Consider the following 16599-nt stretch of genomic DNA (forward strand, 5'->3'; position numbering starts at 1 on the left):
GACAAGTTTCCATCCCTTGGGTGTGGGGGTTTGTTACACTGTTGCCAGCCTAAAGGCCCAGGATTTATAGCCAGTTCCCAGTAGCAGGTCTGGGTGGGAACTTGGAGCAGGTGAGGGAAACCACAGGTAGTTAATAATATATGCTGGGGACATTGAGTGGGCTCCTGGGGCTCATTTATCTAACAGCAGTGTTCAGACTTAGGTTTTCACAACTGTATAGACAGGAAAGGGGTTGGCAGGGGTCCAAAGGACAGATCCTAGACAGAGGGTTGGGGTCATACAGAACAGATACCAAGTCACATGGCCATACACAGGGCAGTGGCCCTGGCGAGAACCTTCCAGAGCTCTTGGTGCTGCAAGCCAAGATAGGGGTCCTCTTCCTCCCCCGGGGCCCTGTGATACCTGGAAGGCTGCCATGGCTTCTCAACTGCTTTGAGACAGCAAAGCTATGACTGTCTGCCTTGAGTCCCCACGGCTGCACTGGAGAACATTTTGCTGGAGGTATAGCTAACTCAGCTCAGCCTGTGCCTGTCTGAGCTGGGAAAAAACTCATTAAACCTTCCTAATGACAAATGCTCCAGCAGGCGCTGGCAAAGAGAGATTGCTCTAGAAAGCAGCCAGATGGAAGCAGGCTCAGGTGACTGTTCATGAGACCCAGGCCTGTGGGGAGGGCGGGCTCTCTTGGGGTCCAGGCTTAATATTACTCCGATCCCCAAGCCTTGCTGGTTAGAGCCAACCCCCCTCCCCTGGCTGCATCCCCACCAATCTCTTGCAGGTATATGCAGAAAGCTTGGTAGACTCCCCGAGTCCTCAGTCCATGTGCTCAGGCGCAGTTGTAGGAGACACAGGCCCCTAGCCAATGTGGGAGAGCCCTCCTTCTCTCCCCAACTGCCACTCAAAGCAATATCCATTTCCCAGCCCCCTCTACCAGGATCTCTGTTCTTCTGGGAGCTGATAAAGCCCCCCTCTCCTCCAGTTGAGGGGGCCTCTGTTGCCATGGAAACAGCACCTGGTGAGTGCTAGGTCTGGTGGCTGAACCCAGGAATAACCAGTCAGAAGTGGGTGGCAGATGCTGGATATGATTTGTTCTCACCAATAAGCAGTCTGTCTGTGTGCTGGGGGGAGGGGTGGGCATTGGGGGTGTGCCAAGGCAGATGCTGAGCCAGGTTCCCTCAGGATCTTTCCAGACCTAACAGCTAGAAGCGGGGTGGGGGGATGGGGTGGTCTGCGCATACCTCAACAGTCTCCAGGTGTTTATCAATTGGGTCTGGACTGGTGGGGCACAAGGCTGCCCTGGATGTTTAGTTAGTGGAAAGAATTCTTGTCAGCACCCCCCGCCCCCACCAGGCTGTGGAACAAAGGTTTCTTAGAGCTGGGGAACAGTCTGGACTCCTGGGCTTAGGGCACAGTGGGTTAACGCTCCACCCCTGAGACAAGGGCCCCACACCTCTGCAGGAAGGCAATGATACAGGACCACCGAGCAGTGGCTCCAGATTTAATGGATGGTGCAGAGGGCGCTGCATGCACCCGAGGCTGCGTTGCTACGTCGCAGGTATGGAGTGTCTGCTTTCGCAACTGAACAGAGGAACGGAGCATAAAACTAACAGGAAAAAAGGCCCTCCCCTGCCTCTGAGACCTGTGGGATCAGGTCACCTCTGATCCCCTGAGCCTGGGGGCCTCCCCACCCCCATGCCCTTCTGAAGTCAATTCCTCCAGAAGGAGCCTGGCTAGGAAGCCCCAAATGGGGGCAAACAGGGAGCAGAGTGCTCAGAGTCCCCGTCTCAGAGCCCACCCCCCAGTCATTTCAGGAACAATAAATACTGTGTGACAGTAGCAGGAAGGGCATCCATGGGCTGGCTGTGTGGCCGCCCCAGCAGGCTGGCCAGCTGCCTGCCTCATTCCGTGCGCAGGATGATATGGATGCCTGAATCCGTGAACACTGGCCCACTCATCTCGCCTGTCCGTAGAGCAAACGATGCATCCTCAAAGGGTTTCTGCATCTGACCTGTGAACAGCAGACAGTGGCGGTCAGGCGTGGGATGCACAGACGGCATTCCTGCCTGCACTTAGCCTCAAGCATATTCACCACTGGGTTTATAGCCCTGTCACCGTGCAGCGCTGAGCTGTGGCCAGCTGAGGGCCACAGGCCCATTACGGAGGCTCTGGAGCTCAAGGACAGCACGAGAGACAGCGGGCAGAGCTATGCTGTCCATTTAGACGCACTGCATGAAGAACTCTCCGGGGTCCTGCTGACCATTATCTATCCTGCAGGGAGGCAGCCAGGGCCGACAGCAGAGGCTTGCGCCCCCCATCTCCTAGGCAGGTGCCCACAACTCACACTTCCAGCCCACGCCAAAGGGATGCAGGAGAGAAGAGGAAGGAGAAAGAAGAGAAGGGAGGTGGGAGGAAGAGGCTTCCTCTGCCCTTGGCAGGCAGGTCTGAGCCCCGGGGGACTTCCCGTGCCCATTTTCCCCACCTGCCAAAGGGGGAAGGCTGATTCCGGGACACAGGTGCTGGAGTTCTCGGGGATCCCTCCCTATAGCTCTACTGGAAGATGCCGATGACAAAGCAGTCACCTTGATGGGCCTGTGAGGGGGACAGTGATCCTGGGAGGAAAGAGACTAAAGAGGTTTTATATCCCTTTGCAGTACGAAAAACACAGGCCAGGAAGCCCGAGGGCTATGCTGCCACCTGGTGGGCCAGAAGGCCCGTGCAGGAGAGCTTCCTTCCTTCTCCGGCCCTTCACCCCGAACACTGTAGGGAAGGTGCTGGGTGTGTGGCGGTGTCTGCTCTTGCCCACCTCTGCTGAAGGCACCCAGGTCTCCCCTAGCTTTGGCAGAGCTGCAATCACTGAACTGTGAGGCCAGAGATTCAAAGTCTTCTTCTCCTGACTTAATCTTCTGGATATAGCCTGTAGGGACACAAGAGGAGAGCCCCACATCAGATACATAGAGGCCACACAGGATGCAGGAAGAACCGCACACTCCTGGGAGCTGGGACAGACCTGCACAACCTGTGCACCTTGCTCCATACATGGTTATGCTGACCCCAACCCCAACACCTCCCATACCTTCATGCCCGAGCAGTCATATCCTTATCCTGTGCACCCATGAACACAGACCTCCCACATGCATGTCCCCAGGGTGCAAACCCATTGCCCATCCCTATGCACCTACGGCTATAATATGACCTGAAGAGCAGGGCTAGACACCCACAGGTGCACAAGAACGTAAGCACCCACACACGCAGTGACCTCTTCTCAGGCCCGGACACAGAGCTGGGACCTCACAGCAGGTGACTGCCCACCCCCATTCCTGGGGCAATGTCAAGGCTCTGGAGACGTGCAGGTAGCTAGCATGCAGCCAAGCCCTGCACTGCATCTGGTGATATCTTCAGCTGTGGGCAGCAGGAGTCCCCACCTGTGCAACCCCGGAGGCACAGCAGAGTACTCACAGGGACATATTGAAGGGCCCTTGAGGTGAGGCTGTAAGGGCAGTGTGTGAGCACCCGCCCATACAGTGGCCCCACACTGTATTAGCAGAGCCCAGGAGACATTAAAGCGGCTCTACTGGGCTGTGACTCTCCTGCGGGGTCAGGAAGCCAGGGCTGCTGGGAAGAAGGGGACTAGTGACCGAAGCAAAGCCTCAAAACAACAACAAAAATCACTTGTCACACAGCCTGACTATCTGGGGTCTATCCCCGGGACCTACAACAGTAGAAGAATCAACTTCTGACCTTCATACACTCTTACCAAATCCCCACCAAAACAAAACAAAGCAAAACAAGTCAGACAAACAGTAAAAAAGTTTAAAGGACCTAGGCCCAGGAGAGTGGACACAGCAGCATGTGTGCGTGACTCCCATCTTGGGAGCACAGTGCCATGCATGTGGATGCATGTGAGCCCGTGTTACGCATTCAGACATGTGCTAGGCTGGGAGACTGCCAGGCACCGGGTCTAGGAAGCACCCGAGGTGGGCACGAAAGCCCTAGACACAGACACAAGACGGCACATCCTGTCCCCAACTTCTGTCTAACTTGTAGCCATGGCATGCAGAGGCTCCCGGGGCAGCCACCCTGACCTGAGCAGCGAGCCTGCAAGGCCAGTCCTTCGATTTCCGAGACAGCCTCCTATGCAGCTCAGGCTGTCCTTGAATCCTCAACCTTTCTGCTTCAGCTCCTGGACTGTTTGTTGGTCACAGCCAAGCATCTACATGAGGCTCCACAGGGGCCTCTGGAATCCGAGGGTGGCCTGACACAGCTGCTGTTGGATGTGCACACACTTCCCACCTGAGCTGGAGAGGCTTCTGACCAGCCGTGAGCCACTCAGTGTGCACGTCACTGAGGGTCCCTACTGGTGCCTGTACAAGGAACGTACTGCTGCTACAACCAGTGCCTGGAGGGCCAGGAACCCAGCCACTTCCCGAGGGCTCTGGGCCTCAGTCTTCTCTAGGGTACCAATGCCTGACACCTGGGGCAGGCAATATGACCGACAGACAGCCAAGGAGTCACCCCTATATGAATGCAGTACATGACAGTCACCTTGCTGTTTGATCTACAACCTGCCTGGGTACACCTGTCTATCAAGGGCTCCCCAACGCCCCTCTTTTTGCCTTGGTCAGAAGAGGCTGTCACCACAACCACTGCCTAGAGCCTGTCAGATACACAGGGCCATGTGGTTTGACCTGTACATCCTGGTGACTTGCCTGGAAAAACCACCCCTGGTATCAAGAGTCCCCTTGTACAGAATGAATCCTATCAATAACCTTGACCTAAACTCCTGATTCTCATCGCCCTGGCTGTCTGGTTGTGTTCTTCTGGGGGAATCAAAGGACCCACCCAGGAATCTTGGCCAGCTCCAGCCCCGAGGCAGTGTCACCTAGATGTAGCCATGGCCAGAGGGAGATGCACATAGGACAGCCAGAGGGCTCTTAAGCACACACTCTCAAGCTACAGCCAGTTGATAGAGAAAGCTCTGAGCTGGACGGCACATCCCTGTAATCGCAGCACTCAGGACAACGACCACTGCTCTAGACCTGGGCCACCAGGACAGGGGTTCCTGGCGGATCTATGAGGAAGGAGATGGAGACCTATCACTATTCTTCAGACAGACACTGCCATTTCTTGCTTTCCGCTCCCTGGACGTCTGTATTCAGGCTGAGTCAGACTCCCTGGGCTTTCTCCAGGACAAACTGCAGCCTCGATGGGAGGTGGGGAAGAAATGGCTCCTCTGAGAGCGCCTGTCCAACAGCTCCCGCACCAGGACTCTGGTCTGCCTCTTGGAGCAGCCTCTCCAGAGTTCCCAGACTGGAACTCTATTTGTTTTGGGGTTGTGGTGGCTTGAATACAAATGGCCCCATAGACTCACATATTTGAATGCTTAGTCAACACGGAATGGAACTGTGTGAAAAGGATTAGTGGGTACGGCCTTGTAGGAAGGGTGTCACTAGGGATGGCCAGTGACTCTGCCTGTCTGTGTCTAGATCAGGATGTAAAGCTCTCAGCTACTTCTCCAGAGCCATCTGTGCCGCCATGCTTCCTACCATGGTGATAGTGGACCGACCTCTGAGGTGGTAAGCCAGCCCCAGTTAAATGCTTCCTTCGGCGGCCCCTGAGGTTTAGGAGAGTGGCAGGCCCAGCTTCAGACTGCAGTTGCTGGGATCTGACCCTGCTCTGTGGCTCCCTAGCCTTACAGAGTACCCAATATCCAACGGCCTCGAGAAGGGAGGGGTGTGACCCTGCTTTAGGAGCCTCATGAAATGACTGGCCTATGACCTGGGGAGCTGGTTCGGGGGTAACGGTGCTTGTGCCATCCCTAACTATCTGAACTCTGTCCTCAGGAACAGAGCCAACTCTTCCTGCAGCGTGTCCTCTACCCTCCACATGCCTGCTCTGGCATACCTGTACACACACAAAAAGACAAGTGTAAAGGAAAGAAATGTAACGGGCGGACAGGAGCTCTCACTTTAGAGGTCGTTCTGAGGGGTGACTGGGTGGCTGCCACAGTCAAGGCTGATGAGAACAAACCCTGGGCAGCTATAAATGCTCACTCTTCTGCTATGGCTGCATGCTGGTGTCCCAGCATGCACTCTGACTGTCCCAGGAGGCCTGAGGTGATATGATGAGTACCTATTCCTACGGGGCACAGCCAGGCTAAGAGGCTTCAGCTCAGTTGGTAGAGTGCTCTCCTTCCTGCACCAGGTCCCAGGCTCAATCTCTGAATCAAAGACAGCAGTGCAAACCTGTAGTCCCAGCATTTGGGAGTCAGAGATGAGCAGATCAGAAGTGCAAGGTGACCCCTGGCTACACGGGGAATTGTAAGCCTGCCTGGGCTGTCTTTAAGGGAGAAGACAGACAAGGTACCTTTTAACCCCAGCACTGGGAGGCAGAAGCAGATGGATCTCTGAGGCCAGCCTGGTCTACAAAGAGAGTTCCAGGACAGTCATGGCTACACAGAGAAACCCTGTCTCAAAAAAACCAAACCAAACCAAACCAAACCAAAGTCACCAAGACACAACAGAAGCAGCTATCTGCAAGTCCAGAGAAGCAATCTCACGGGGAACCTACAGGGGAGAGTGAAGGAGGTGCAGGCTTGCTGGTGGGCTGTTGTTTGAGAGTGACTCTAGGGGTAAACACGAGGCATAGATTTTTCCAGAACTGTGAGAAAGAAACTAAACTACAAAGTTTGTAGCTTTGTGTTGCCTCAGACTAAGGCACAGAATGAATCAAAAGGGGGTTCCTCAACCTAAAAATGTTTACATAATCCCTCTCAGACACAGGTGATCTACAGAGGAAGGATCTGGTTGGAGGGGCCCAGACACAGTCACAGGCCACCAGGCTGGATGGACATCACGCAGCAGAGGAGGTGGCCGGTCTGAGGGCTGGGAAGGGCGCTGCTCACACTGTGGTTCTGGGACTCCCTGGACTCTCAGGACCTCAGTGAGTAGGGACAAAGAACAGGGGACAGGGAGCCAGGGTCTGTCCACAGCTTGGCTGTCTCACACAAGGTCACGGCAATGACATCAGCTGGGCGTCAGGCTTCTTCTGGCTGCCATCCAGCAGGTGTGGAAGAGCCAGGGCTAGAAACGAAGCTGCAGCAGCCATGCAGAGGTGCTGCTTCCAAAGTAGGCAGTTTCCTCAAGGCAGGAGGGACGTGATGGTGCCTCTAGGCCAAGGCCAGCAGCGGGGGCAGATACTGCTCCGATCACTGTCACCCGGTCCCTTTGCAATAAGCTGTGTCCTCAATAAAAACCAAACAAGCTGGAGAGCTGGGTCAGTGCAGAAGAGCACTGGTTGGCTCTTCCTGAGGACCCAGGTTTCATTTACAGTATACATATGGCAGCTCACAACGGCCTGTAACTCTAGTTCCTGGAGATCTGATGTCCTCTTCTGGCCTGTATGGGCAGCAGGCATTCATGTAGTGTGTACATGCAGGCACTTACACACATAAAATAATCTTAAACACATCACACAGAGGGCCAGCAAGATGGCTTAGCAGGTGACTGAACCTGAGTTCCAACCCCAGGGCTCACAGGGGTGACAGCCCACCCCTAGGAACTGCCCTCTGACTTCCACACTTGGACGTGTGTATTTCCAAATACATATGGCTGAAAGGTACATTAGAAGTTAAAGAGCACAGGCTACACTTATGAAAAACCTGGGTTTAGTCTGCAGCACCCACACAGTAGCTGACAAACCTAACACCAATTTTAAGGAACCTGATTGATGCCTCTTACACCTGACACACACATGCTGCACAGACATACATGCAGGCAAAACACTCACTTATTTATCAAAAATAGGTCGTTAAAAATGGACCCATCGCTGGGTGGTGGTGGCGCAGGCCTGTAATCCCAGCACTCTGGGAGGCAGAGGCAGGCAGATTTCTGAGGCCAGCCTGGTCTACAGAGTGAGTTCCAGGACAGCCAGGGCTATACAGAGAAACCCTGTATGGGGAGGGGGAGGGGGGGAATGGACCCATCACTCTACAGGGCCAGCTCTGTGCTTACCAGTCCATGGTCTATCTCCAGACCTACTGACAGATGCCCAGGCCTCTTCCTGATGACATCATCATTCAGGAAGGCTTCCACTGACCAAGACGGTCTCCTATCACTGCATTACTACAATGGCCTTTGGGGTAAATATGTATTAATGCTCACTTTACACAAGAGAAAACTGAGTCTTGAGTGAGGCTCTGAATCTCCCAGATCACGGTGCTCAGCAAATATTGCTACTACCTAACCAGGGTGTTGACTTTCTAGACCTGGCCACCCCAACTGGCAAGCAGAAAGGAAAGAGTGCAGGCCCGCATGGGCAGAGGTCATCCCAATATAGGCACTTCTTTTCAAGATAAGCTCGTCAAGTGGCCTGGAACTCAGTATGTAGGACCTAGGACTTAAAAAAAAAAGCACGTATTTGTGCATATGTACCATGTGTTTCTGCACTGGGATCAGAACACAGCTTGGGGGCGCAGGCTCTTTCTTCCACTAGGTAGGTCCCAGGCACTAATTTCAGGCCCTCAAGTTTAGTGGCAAGTACCTTTGCCCACTGAGCAGTCTTCCCAACCCCAGCTGGCAAGAACCTCTGATCCTGTCTCTCTCTCCATGCAGATTTGCATGACCATGCCAGGTTCACAGGGTACTAGAGCCTAAAGCCAAGGCTCTCTGTAAGTTAGGTGAACATGCTAACAACTGAGCTACAACCCTAGTACAGTACAGTACTTCTCCAATGACTGCTGACCAGACTGGGGGAGGGTCTGGTGGGACTTCCACCCCCCCCCCCCCCCCCCCGTGATGAGTAATGCTTATTGCCAACTTGACAGAGTCTAGAATAACCCGGACGACGGGCTGCCGGGGGATTCTCTTCTAAAAGCTAGAGAAGGCAAGCTGTTCTTAGTCTTAGAAGGCACATTGTTCTTAGTCCCTGACAATGTTGTGATGTGACCGGCTCCTTCACTGTGACTTTCTTGCTGTGGTAAATTGTGACCTGGAACTGTAACATGAGCCCAAACAAACCTTTCTCTATTAAACTGCTTAGCAGTTAAAACAAACAAACAAACAAACAAACAACCTCATTTAAAAACTTTACTTATTTATTGGGGCAGGAAAGTACACATGCCGGGGTCGGCTTGGGGACGACAGGAGTGGGCTCTCTCCACATGTATCCTGGAAGGGAACTTAGGCCCTCAGCTTTAGCAAGTGCCTTTGCCTGCTGAACCCTCTTGCTGGCCCTCGTCAGAGTATTTTGTCACAGGAACAGGAAAAGACACTGAGATAGCCCCCCTGGCCCAGGTGAGAGAGGACCTCCACCAAGCCCCTGCCCCCTCCCTGCTTACCGTTGATCAGCTCCAGGGCCTCCTCCTTGCTCCTGGTGATCTTTTCCTGCCGCCAGGACGAGGGCCTCCGAGACTGGCTGTGTTTCACCAGCAGGTGTGAGCAGCGCACCCTGGCAGGCTCCCCCTGGCCATTCTTGCTGCCGCCTCCTACACTGCCGCTGCCACCGCCGCTGGGCCGCTCCCACTGGCTGGCATTGGTGATGTGATTGAAGTAGTACACCCGGCCTGGGGAGAGCAGCACCTGCTTCAGCTGGGGCCAGGCCAAGGAGGACTCCATCCCAAGAGCCAGGGTAAGGACTGGCTTGGGAGGATGCTGTCCCCATCAGGACCTGTCAGAACTACACTAATGCTTTAGTGGTATCAGACAGACACTAAACCAGTAACTCAGATAAAACAGCCTCCAGGCCTTCCAGATGGCTCGGCAGGTAAAGGGACTTGCCAAGCCCAACTACCTGAGTTTGATCTCCAGGAACTTGCCTAGTGGAAGGAGAGAACCTATCAGCCTCAAGATGTCCTCCAACCTCCACATATACACCATGGCATAGTGCCACTTTACAAAATAAATAGAATCAGATTTCAAAAGCATCCTCAGCTATAGTTTGAGAATAGCCTTGGCTACATGGGACCCAATTCCAAGCATACATAACAAACAAATGGTGTGGGCTGAAGATCTAGTTCACTGGTTTACTGCTTGTTTGGCATTTGTGAGGTTCTAGGTTCATGTCCCAGGATCACATATCACCTAAAGATAAAGAGTGTAACTGTTTTTACCCACCGCTCCATTCCAAACAAACCCTAGGCCCCCTCCCCGACCTCTGCTTGAGGCAGCAGCAATTGTGTCTTGTGCATAAACAGAGACAGACACCCCAAAGCTCTATTCTTAACCCTGCAGTGGTGGCCTAAGTCTGAGAGCAAGGAAGCAGCAACTCAGGCCCTGAAATCACCTGAGTTGACAGTGAGGACATAAACGAGATGGCAAATCAAAACTCGAGGGAAAAGTCTGGCTTAGTGGAGCATATCTGCATGCCTACAACTAGGGAGGCTGAGGCAGGAGGATGGATGTCTGCAGTTTGAAGTCAGTAAAGGTTAAATTTGCAAGAATGCCTCAAAAAAGTAAAAGAGAAAAGAAGAGGAAGGGGCCATGGCAGAAGCTTGGAGAAGGACCCTGTCCGTGGGTTCTGGATACTCCAAGGGCTGAGAGTCTATCTGGGTCACATAGCTGATCTAGCATCGAAGAAGGGCTGAGTGTTACCCATGAAAGGGCTTTCATAGTTGTACTGAGAACAAATGGCAGGAATTGGGATTGGTCTATAGCTAGGGAGAGGGCAGGTGTAGAGGTGTGTGTGTGTGTGTGCGTGCGCGCATGAAAAAAGGAGTTTTACTATGGGGGGAGTTTCACCAGCTGCTCTTCTATCAGACTGGGGTTCAAATTCCAGTATCCACCTAGAGGCTCACAGTTGTCTGTAAATCTAGTCCAAGGGTGCCTAACACCCTCTTCAGGCTTCTCCATGGGTAATGCATGTATATGGAATATGCATGCAGGCCTAATTCCTGTACATGTAAAAAAAAAAAAAAAGTTTATGTAGCTCAGGACAACCATGGACTAGATTTCCTGCTTCTGTGTAAGTGCTGGAAATACAGCTGTGTACCACCACACCCAGCTAGAAACAAGTTTATGGCAGAGGTCACAACCCCATGCTAGGAATGGAGGGGCTTGGACAGGAGCTAAGCTTCTAGGAAAAAATCCAACTAAAACCTTCATAACAGGCCATCTCCCTGAACCTCAGCTTCTCATCTGCAGAACTGGAGACAGATAACAAGGACATCAGAGCCAGGCATAAAGGCCACAACTTTAGTCCCAGTGCTGAGAGGCTGGAGCACAAGGATCAGGAATTGGAAGTCAGCTTGGGCTACATAAATCTGGGATGTAATCCCAGTAGAATACCAGAGGTTCAAGGTCATCCCAGGGTTCAAGACTAGCCTAAGCTCATCTCTCTCTCTCTCTCTCTCTCACACACACAATCTTAAAAAGGAAAAAAAGAAAATGGCTCAATGGGTAAGTGCTTGCAGCCAAGCATGAAGATGTGAGTTGGCGATCTACTCATAGTGGAAGGAAAAACCTCTTGCACGTTATTGTCTTACACTAAGTAGAGTATTACTACTATAATCAATACAGACCGCCTCGACAGATACATTGGGCCAAGTGGTGCATACCTGTAATCTCAGCACTTGGGGGAGCTCTCACGAGAAACCTGTCTTTATGAGGCTCTGTCTAACACCTCTCTACATCTACACCTTGATAAAAACCAGGAAAGTGAATCACATTAAACCTAGCTGGGTTAATTCAGAGAGTGCCAACATATGCAGTGTCCAGAACCCTGATGCTTCATAACTAAGAATTTTGAGTGAGCTCTGTAGGCTGTAGGGACTTTGGCTCGACCAGAGATGGTTGTAGGCTACTTTCGGTGTTGCCCCCGACACTGAGAAGGGGATTCTTGGGATCAAAATACATACATACATACATCACTGCAATCCAGGGCATTCCCAGAACAATTCCTCTCTTGAAAGATGATATCAACAGAGAGGAGGAGGCGGAGGGGGAGGGGGAGGGGAGGAGGAGAGAATAAATCAAGGAAAAATGGAGGAAGGGAGGGAGAAACGGAGGTGGAGGTGGGGATAGGGGAAGAGGGAGGAGAGAAGAAAGGAGGGGTAGAGAGAGAGAGAGAGGGAGGAAGAGTGCGAGACCACACCAGCGTGGACTTGGGAAAGAACCTGAAGTCTTCCAAAGAGCTTGGCACCATGCTTGACCCAGAGTCGACCTGGCCTGGTTAGGAGCCATTACTGTCGCAGGGTCCCGAAGGGGAGGGGGATGAGCGGGCACGTGTCTCGGATGCTGCCCGAGAACCCAGAGCAGGGCGGCCCACGCCCTCTGCACCGAGTCCGGATCTGTTCCTCTCAAGGGAGCCCCTAGGTGCAGCCTCGTCACCTCAGAGCACCGGAGCCCAGTGGTGGGCAAGGACCGGGGCGCGCCTGTACCTGCCCCACCTCCAACCTCAGTTTCTGGCTTTCCGGCCCGTTATGCCGCGGGGGAGACCAGATCTCCATGCCCGAAGCAGGACGGTGATGCGACCAGCCTGTCTCGGCGAGCTCGAGCCCAACTTCCGCGAGCTCGCGAGGCCCCGCCCCGGCCCCTGGGCGACCCCTAGCAGGTACCTGAGCTGCGACTCATACGCTTCTCCCAGCCGGGCGGCAGCTTCTCCTCGTCCGCCATCTTCCCTCCTGCCGCAGCGCGTGCTCCGCCTCCGCGGCTCTGACCCCGCGCCCGGCCAGCGCCGCTGCTGATTGGCTTGTCCAATGGAGACGCCAATTGGACGGCAGCCCGAGCACGCGAGCTTTTTATTGGACGCTCCCCGCTCTCCTGGACCGCCCCTACACACGCCCCTCCCCTTCTGCCCACGTTCCCAACAGCACTGCTGATTGGCTTGTCTGGAAGTACGTCTATTGGATGCTCCAACAGGGAAAGTGGCTCCCTTTAAGCGTCAAAAGGGCTCCCCGCCCTTCTTGGTGGGTTTAGCCTACAAAATAGAACTTATTTGACTGGCTCCTGCGGCAGCCAATCAGGCCTTCTTGAGCCTTTCTTGGAGGTCCGCCCGCATCCACGCGGAAGTGGCCGGCTGGGGCTAAGGGACTCGGTACCTTTGCTGTACTTTGCCGTTGCCATAGCAATGCAGTTGCCTTGGTGCCGAGAGGCTATCCTGAGCCTAAATTTGGCTTTTGAATTCTCCTCTTCCCATCTGTTTCTTCCAGATGTCCAAAGCGAAACCAGTCCTTTTCGGTTTTTGCAAGGCGAACCATTTCACTGGTCTATTCACCCACTTTCCATGTCTCTTTTTCAGAACCTACTTCGAATTATTCCTTCTCCAGGGGCTCCTCCTGGCTTCTAGGCAGGTGACTGATGGGTGAGGGCATTACCACTAGGATGAAGAAAGGGAGCAGGAAAGGGTGGGCGGCTCCAAGGATCGGTTTTAGTCAATTGGTAGTCTGAGGAAAAGAGTGTGCTAGTGTATACCTTCAATTCCAGTACTCAGGAGGCAAACACAGGCAGTTCTCTGGGTTCAAAGCCAACCTGCTCTAGAAAGTGAATTCCAGGACAGCCAGGGCTACACAGAAAACCTTGTCTCAACGAACGAACGAACGAACGAACAAAAGATCTGTGGAGGGCTAGAGAGGTGGCTCAGTGGGTAAGAGCATTAGCTCTTCCACAAGACCTTTTCAGTTCATCAGGCCTGCACATGGTATGCATCCATACATACATGTAGGCAAAACATTCACACACGTAAGAATTTTAAAATGTTACTTTATGCCTAGTGGTGGTGGCAAATGCCTTTAATCCTAGCACTTGCGAGGCAGAGGCAATCAGACCTCCAAGCTCAATGCCAGCCTGGTGTACAAAATGAGTTCCAGGACCCCTGGAGTTACAGAGAAACCCTGTCTCAAGAATTAAAAACAAAAACAAAAAAACAAAACCTTTAAAAAACGATTACATTTATAAGGGATACTGTCATGAAAACTTTGTAGTCAAGAGGACAATTTGTGGCAATCTGATTTTTCCTTCAACCTTGGGATTCTAGAGGTCAAAACTAAAGTTGTCAGGCTTGGTTGCAAGTTACCCATCTTGCTGGCCCTGGATAATTAATGATTTTTGGAGGGGTTTAATGAGTTCACCAATAGTGTAGACCCGTGTGACTTCAAAAGATGGCACTCAGTGACATGAACTCATGAAAGGGGATTAGAAACAAGATATGATTGGGTTTAAAGCCAGGCTCTACCACGTGCTATGAACTGCTTAACCTCAGTGATACAGCTTTACAGTGGCAAAGCATGGGCCCAAGGAGAGTGCTCAGTGGCTAAGAGCATTCGCTACCAAACCTGATCTGACACACGAACATCTTTGTGAGTTTGTACACTGAGTTCCAGGATACCTAGGGCTACATAGAAAGACCCAGTCTAAAAAAAAAAAAATGTGGGAGAATAACCCAGACCTAGAATTCAAAATTCAAACTATAGTAGTGAAGAAAATTACATGACAGATTTAGTAAGTCTACGTTCTTATTTCAAACCAGTACAGAAGTATACAGACCAGATAAAAAGCATCACTGCATTCTCCCTAGACAGAAATACTCAATGCATTCACATAAGGTTCCATTAAAAATGTTTATTTTGCTGGATGTGGTAGCACATAATTTTAATTCCAGTACTGGGAAGGCAGAGACAGATTTTTGAGTTTGAGGCCAGGATGGTCAAGAAAAGAAGTTCCAGGAGTGTTAGAGCTTAGATAGAGTTAGAGTTAAATACACAGAGAAATCCTGTCTCAACAAACAAATAATCGTTTATTCTATGCAGGGTATGGTGGTCTTGCCTTTACTCTCAGAACTCTGGAGGCAGAGGTAGGTGGTTATCTGGGTTCATTGCCGGCTAGATCTATATTCAAGTGTCAAACAGGTCAGGGCCACATACAGAGAATCTGCTTCATAACCAACAACAATAACAAAATTCACCTCAAGACCAAATAATGTTTATTAACCTGAGTCATGGTTTGGTGCGGGTGGAGGTCAGAGAACAGTTCTGTTACGGGGTAAAAGCCCAGAGACCACCTGACATGACGACATTTCAAGCTGATAGTATTAAGGCAGGTGGAAAGTGCCTGGAAAGGAACACTTCCCACAGAGCAGCCCCACATGCATATCACAAGGAGTGTTTTTAAGGTAAGGAACACAGGAAAACTACATTCTGGTAGCAGTTTCAGGGGCAAGCAAGCAGCTTCCTAGGAGCTAAGAACATGCAGTTATGGGGGGGAGCATTTTGACTCTGAATTTGTAGAACAGGATTCGGAGTTTTCCCATGGGAGTTTTCAGGGCAAGGGGTAGAAACCAAAGATGGCAGCACCTGAGACAAGATGGAGAAACCTTTACCTTGTTACAAGCTCTATGTAGTTGGTCCTCTCCTTCCAATTGGATCCCAGGGCTGGAACTTAGGGTTTTTTTGTTTGTTTTTTTTTTGTTGTACTCCATAGCTGCCTGCAGCTATTACGAACTGGGTTGCTGGAACAGAAGCTGAGGGATGGATGAGGAAGGGGGTAAGAGAAGAAGGGCCAAGACAATGTTTCACTGATCAAGGCCGGAAACTTTAATGGCGCCAGACCTTTTAACAGTTTGGGCAAACCCTTCCCCCCAGACTCCGGGCTGAGTTCTGGTGGAAGTTGTTTAGCTTCCCTTGGAGGTCCTTGTCTTGACTGCACTGGCAGCTGGGTGGGTCACCTGCTTAATTTAGGAATTCCTAGACCTGGAGGAACAATGAACTTAACCTAGGTGGAGCAGGATCCTGGCGTCTGGGAGAAGTTAACCTTGACCATAGTCAAGTAGCACTCCATAGTCAGTCACTCTTAGCACTCCACCCAAGGATAAAAATTCCTGCTTTAACCTACTTCCCTATTATGTCCTAAAGGCAGATTCCTTTAATCAGGGATTGTCCTTGACCAATGTCAAACTCAAACCAAGAGCATGACTGCCCCAATATGGCTCTGTACATTTTTTAATTTTTATTTTTTGAGACAGGGTTTCTCTGTGTAGCCCTGGCTGACCTTGAACTCAGAAATCCGCCTGCCTGTGCCTCCCAAGTGCTGGGATTAAAGTGCCTCCGCCCACCGGGATGGAATTTAGGTCTTGAGGCTCAGGTAGAAACACCTTTACAAGCCCAGCTTTCCTACTGTCTTTTCTTAAAAAAAAAAAAAAAAAAGGCTATGCAGCTTAGAGAGATGTCTCAGTAGGGAACATGCTTGATACACAACTGTGGGAGTCCTGAGTCTCTATGAAGAACCCACACAAAGTGGGATGCAGTAACACACAAGCATCAGCAACTCAGTGTCCACAGCCAGGGGGAGACAGTGACAGTTCTTAAAAGCTCCTGTGTCGGCTTAGCTTAGCTGGCAACTTGACCACATCTGGATTTAACTATTAAGAAAGCAGTGGGACGCACCTGTGAGGGATTTTTCTTGGTTGGGTTATTTGAACTAAAAGACCCACCCTACATCTAGGTCATCCAAACCCTCGGTAGTCTCAAGTACAAGCAGCAAAAACAAAGACATCATGTCTCAAATAAGGCTACAACTGACAGCCAGGGCAGTCCTCTGCCCGCCATAAGCAGGGCATGGCATGGTGCACGCATAAACTCAAACACACAAACAGAAAAGCTGTCTAAGCCGGCTCGGT

General features: G+C 51.6%; 1 protein-coding gene across 1 annotated transcript; it reads right to left on the minus strand.

Annotated features, from left to right (window-relative positions):
- Positions 1-1481: 1481 nt before the first annotated feature.
- Pin1 (peptidylprolyl cis/trans isomerase, NIMA-interacting 1) lies at positions 1482-12658 on the minus strand. Its single transcript, XM_052188976.1, has 4 exons — positions 12545-12658; positions 9332-9556; positions 2801-2911; positions 1482-2005 (listed from the first exon to the last, which is right to left on the minus strand). Exons 1-4 carry the CDS (start codon positions 12600-12602, stop codon positions 1896-1898), a joined length of 504 nt encoding a protein of 167 aa, XP_052044936.1. The 5' UTR covers positions 12603-12658; the 3' UTR covers positions 1482-1895.
- Between the last annotated feature and the right edge of the window lie 3941 nt (positions 12659-16599).

Source organism: Apodemus sylvaticus, chromosome 7, assembly GCF_947179515.1.
Source record: "Apodemus sylvaticus chromosome 7, mApoSyl1.1, whole genome shotgun sequence".
Taxonomy (NCBI): domain Eukaryota; kingdom Metazoa; phylum Chordata; class Mammalia; order Rodentia; family Muridae; genus Apodemus; species Apodemus sylvaticus.